General features: G+C 34.9%; 1 protein-coding gene across 1 annotated transcript in view; it reads right to left on the bottom strand.

Moving 5' to 3' along the window:
• LOC135210425 (probable glutamate receptor) overlaps window positions 1-3,795 on the bottom strand; it is an 18,006-nt gene extending 14,211 nt beyond the window's left edge. Inside the window, exons 1-3 of the mRNA XM_064243324.1 lie at window positions 3,714-3,795; window positions 2,925-3,052; window positions 847-966 (exon numbers count right to left, since the gene is read on the bottom strand). Of these exons, the coding sequence (XP_064099394.1) occupies window positions 847-966; window positions 2,925-3,052; window positions 3,714-3,795 (330 nt within the window). The remainder of the gene's footprint in view (window positions 1-846; window positions 967-2,924; window positions 3,053-3,713) is intronic.
• Between the last annotated feature and the right edge of the window lie 1,406 nt (window positions 3,796-5,201).

The raw sequence follows: 5,201 nt of genomic DNA, 5'->3' as shown, positions 1-5,201 counted from the left end.
AAAATATATATTCTCAGAAAGCAGCGTCAATGAATAAAGAGCCATACATAGAATGTTGGCAAGGAAACTTGAAAATAGATGAAAATAACAGCAGTAAGCATAAAAGAAATATATATATATTCTCAGAAAGCAGCGTCAGTAGATGAGATGGACGCGCGTGGAATGGAATGGAATGCGAGATTTGGACCTAAGCCCAATCGCTGGGGCCTATGAGGTCCTACAGCTCTGAAAGGGAAAATCTAATGTAAAGAGTTTTTGAAGGTGTAACAGGTGGAAAAACCTCACAGTTGCACTGCGAAGCAATTTTTAGGGGATGTGGAAAGTGAGACATCTTTTATTAAATATTCTGCTCAATTTACTCATTTATGATTGCGTTCTTTAAAAGAGACCGTTTAGAGGATGTGCTCTCAAATGAGATTTTGGAACAGGAGCCAAGTCTGACTGAAGAAGTTGCAAGTAACAGACGCAAATTTTCGTACTTTTTAAAAATTATTTTACTCCCTTTCATATACTTTATTAATTAAATCAGTCTTGCATCTTTGGTAGACTGAACAATCTTGTTTTCCAGGACAATAATCATGTCACTTGTATACATTATAAATAACAGTGGACCAAGAACACTGCCCTGTGGAAGAACTCCAGACACAATAGGTCTTGTTTTTCAGGACAATAATCATGTCACTTGTATACACTGTAAATAACAGTAGACCAAAAATACTGCCTTGTCGAACTCCGGACACAATAGGTCTTGTTCCCATGCCAACAATTATTTCACTTGTATACGCTATAAATAACAGTGGACTAATAACAATGCCCTGAAAATTTTCCATCCAAAATATACTGTACCATTTGCATTTGCTGAATCATCCAGGGGTTGTCCGCCATGGTGAGGTTATCGTCGGCCGTGTCCCAAATCACTTCGAACACACCACCGATGCCTCCTTGCACACCAAAATTCTTGATCACCTGAGGCACGAAAACAACAGCCGTTTAGACGTTGTGGTTCTTAACCTTTTTACTATTACCACGCCCCCTTCTAAGAGTTGGTCCTTTCTTTCACACCCCCCAACCCAACCCCCTTGCATTTATGATTAAAATTCCCTCCCAGATTTAAAGGAAAATGAAAAAAATAGATAATTAAAACTGAGAAAGAGAAGGGGTTTCGAGGGATAGGAAGGGACGTCAATAACTACAAAATGTTGTTGGTGTTTTTGATTAAGCTGACCTTGTGTCAGCACGGGCTCTTGCTCACCGAGCACCTACAAAAATATGGTCAGCCCAACGAGCTTAATTAGAGTAGTAGACTCTTAGAAAAGTAACGTTAAAAGGCGATACTTTTGCATTTTTTTTTTCATAACCTTCTTGATATTAGTTCCTTACTCGTTAAGAGAATAACGAATATAACTAGAGATTTTATTTTTTATTTTTCCCTAAGGCTCGCGCCTCCCTCGGAAATTGCTGACCCACACCCCTAGGGGGCGCCCCCCCTCCCTCGTTAAGAACACAACCTGAATATTAGTTCTTTAGTCGTAAAGAGAATAACGAATAAAATTAGAGTTTTTTTTTATTTCATTTTTCCTTAGGGCTCGCGCCTCCCCTGGATATTGCTGACGCACCACTAGGGGGGCGCGCCCCCCAGGTTATGTATCATTGGGACAGGAACCGAAATTGCTAGCTGATGCCTAATTTAATTAACCAATCTTCAAACTCAGCATCTGCTAGTTATCTAGATAAAACATGTTGCTAGACTTTTCATACAAAATTAAAACATTTGGAATGATTCGAGTTTTGGGCCTAATTATCGTGCCCTGGCAACCTATAGGTTAATGATTGTAGGTAATTTCCATGTCACGTACTGTGACCAGTTGTACTAGTACAGCCTGTCATTAACGTCAGAACTTGCAAGCTTTTTGAAAATCGAATAATTTTCTAAAGGTGTGAAAATTTAAGATTTTGCAAAAGATTTGGAAATTTAAGAATTTTTAGATTTGAAAATTTAAGAATTTTCAGATTTGAGAATTTAAGAATTTTCTGATTTGAAAATTTAAGAATTTCCAAAATATTTGAAAATTTAAGAATTTTCCAAAGATTTGAAAATGTAAAATTTTTCAAAAGATTAGAAAATTTAAAAAGTTTCAAAAGATTTGAAAATTTAAGAAATTTCAAAAGATTTGGAAATTTAAGATTTTTCAAAAGATTTGAAAATTACGAACTTTTCAAAAGATTTGAAAATGTAAAAATTTGCAAAAGACTGGAAAATTTACGAATTTTTAATAGATTAGAACGTTTTAGAACTTTCAGAAGAATTGTAAATTGAAGAATTTTCAAAAGATTAGAAAAATTAAGAATTTTCAAAGGAGAAGAAAATTTACGAATTTCCAAAAGACATGAAAATCTAAGACATTTCAAAAGATTACAAATCTAAGAATTTTCAAAACATGAAAATTGAAGAATTTCCACAAAAATGTGAAAATTTACGAACTTTCAAAAAATTTGAAATTTAAGAATTTTTCAAACGATTTGAAAATCGAAGAATTTCCAAGATTAGAAAATTGAAGAATTTTTAAAAGATTAGAAGATTTAAGAATTTTCAAAAGATTTTTAATTTTAAAACTTTTCAAAAGATTTAAAAATGTAAGAATTTTCAAAAGATTTTTAATTTTAAAACTTTTCAAAAGATTTAAAAATGTAAGAATTTTCAAAAGATTTGAAAATTCAGACCTTGGTGGTGGCTTGCTTGATTTTCTGATTCCCTGGGCACGCTACCCATTTACTATAGCTTCTCTCTATAAACCTTATGAAAAGAAACGAGTGTGAAATCATAGTGAATTTCAAAATATTTAAATTACTACTTATATATTACAATAGATCACACTTGCGTTAAAAATAACCTTGATATAACTATTTAACATTAACTACCATACCGAGTCCATGGAAGCAGTTGACGAAGATCCGTCTGTGACTAGAACCAGTGAACACTGACGGGAGCCGAATGACGCAGTAAGGACTTCTTCTATGACGTCAGATGGATCATTTCCTACATTTGTGCGTCCTGAGATAAAAAGGGATAAATTCTTAAGGAATGGTAAATACTAAGGCCATGTGGTAGTATAATATGCAAGGGCATTAGCCTTAAGCTCCACTGAACATCTTTTTATAGGTTCAGATTCACTACTTTACAAAAAAAAAAAAAAAAAATTAAAAAATAATTTTGACTGCTGGATTAGGATATGCAGCTTGCATTCTCTCTCTCTCTCTCTCTCTCTCTCTCTCTCTCTCTCTCTCTCTCTCTCTCTCTCTCCGTGCTTCTGTCTCTCTTTTCAGAGAAAACTTGTAAAAACTCTCTCTCTCTCTTTTCAGAGAAAACTTGTAAAAAATCTCTCTCTCTCTTTCTCTCTCTCTCTCTCTCTCTCTCTCTCTCTCTCTCTCTCTCTCTCTCTCTCTCTCTCTCTCTCTCTTAGGAATGAACAAAAACTTTTTCTTCTCTTTTTTCAAGATGAAACTGACCGAAAACTCTCTCTCTCTCTCTCTCTCTTTTTGTGGAAGATTTCTTATATGAAAACTCTCCTCTCTCTCTCTCTCTCTCTCTCTCTCTCTCTCTCTCTCTCTCCAAGGAAAAATTCTCTATCCGCCACTTCAGGTCTTCCGTTTTCTGTCGTCCTTGACTTTGAGGTCCTTTGCAACTGCAACCTCTCTCATTTCTTTTACTCTACCTCCGTTCTTATTCATTTTCTTCCATCTGACTCTCCACCCTCTAGAAATGGTTGTCAAGTGCAACTGCTTCGAGGATTTCATCCTGTTACACCTTTCAAACCTTCTTGGTATCAATTTCCCAGAGCTTGGCATTGGGCCTACTATACATTCTATGTTCTATTCTATAAAGTCTGTCAGGTGACACGTACTTGGAAGAACGAAGCTGTAAGTGCTGTTTGTAGATAAACTCGACATTAAGAGAATCACCAGCAGTTGCTCTTTCATTCTGGGTGAAATCGCCGCTCATTTCTGAGGAGAAAAAAACAAAAAGATTAATTTTTTTATTTCACTTATCTCTGAGAAAAAAATTATTTTTTATTTCAAATGTTACCCATCAAATGGTAGTAGTATTTTGTTCTTGCAATAATTAGATTGTTGGTCTATTGTTTCAGGCGATTTGTTCAAAGTATTTTAGCAAATCAGAATGAAGGCAGCGAATCACCGAAAGTTAATACTCACTGGAATGCATATCGCATATTAGATTTTTATTATTTTGAAATGGCTAATGATTAGATCGTTCATTTTAGTATTCACTGCCCTCTCTCTCTCTCTCTCTCGTCTCTCCTCTCTCTCTCTCTCTCTCTCTCTGGAATTACATATGAGATTAGTTCCCAAATTCAAAACTAACTAAAATGAAGTTCAAGATCACTGTGGAATTAACTAATACAACATAATTAAAATGATTGTTTATTATTTCCAACGTTTGACAGATTTAAGTATACAAGACATTAAAGGAGACTTATCTTGACGTACAGTTGCACATAAGTTGAAACAGCATATTTCACTTGTAATTAGTAGCCCCACACATGCTCTAACAATTATTGAAAGGATAGGAGCTTCAGGAAGAATCAGCCATGGTTTTTTGATATTTTTTTTTATAACAATTGCCCTTCAGCTCCCGGATGAACTAAGAGCTCTTGTATAAAAAAAAATCACAGACTCAGCCACCTTAAAACCTTTCAGAGAAGGTTTTATATTAGCTATATCAAAGACCCCTCCTTATAATTACTGTGCTACATACCTCCATCTTGCCTATAAACAGCTTCCATTTACTTCAAATTCCCGTACAAATAATATTAAATTTTTCCACCACCTGCGCAAACATTCATTGTTCTAACTTCCAGGTTTCCAGTTGCCCTCAAGAATTTATGATCATATTCACACTTAACATATAAACACTTTCAGACTTCTTCAGCTTTTCTGAAACTTCCTAACTAACAGCAAACACAGCTCTTATCATAAACGGTAGAAACGCAATTTTGCAATTTTCCGTACATAACTCTCCACATCCCTCGCTTTTCTCTAATTTATTCCAGCAACCCCATCTCTGAAAAACCTACAGAGCTAGAGTACTTAAATTTATCATTATTTTTTTCCTTTTTTTTCTTTTTGAATAAGAGAGCTCACGCCTGTCTGTGTTTCCTTTTACTTCCTCTTTCTTCTTCCTA

Source organism: Macrobrachium nipponense, chromosome 39, assembly GCF_015104395.2.
Source record: "Macrobrachium nipponense isolate FS-2020 chromosome 39, ASM1510439v2, whole genome shotgun sequence".
Classification (NCBI taxonomy): Eukaryota; Metazoa; Arthropoda; class Malacostraca; order Decapoda; family Palaemonidae; genus Macrobrachium; species Macrobrachium nipponense.
This window is presented reverse-complemented; position numbering and strand designations above follow the sequence as displayed.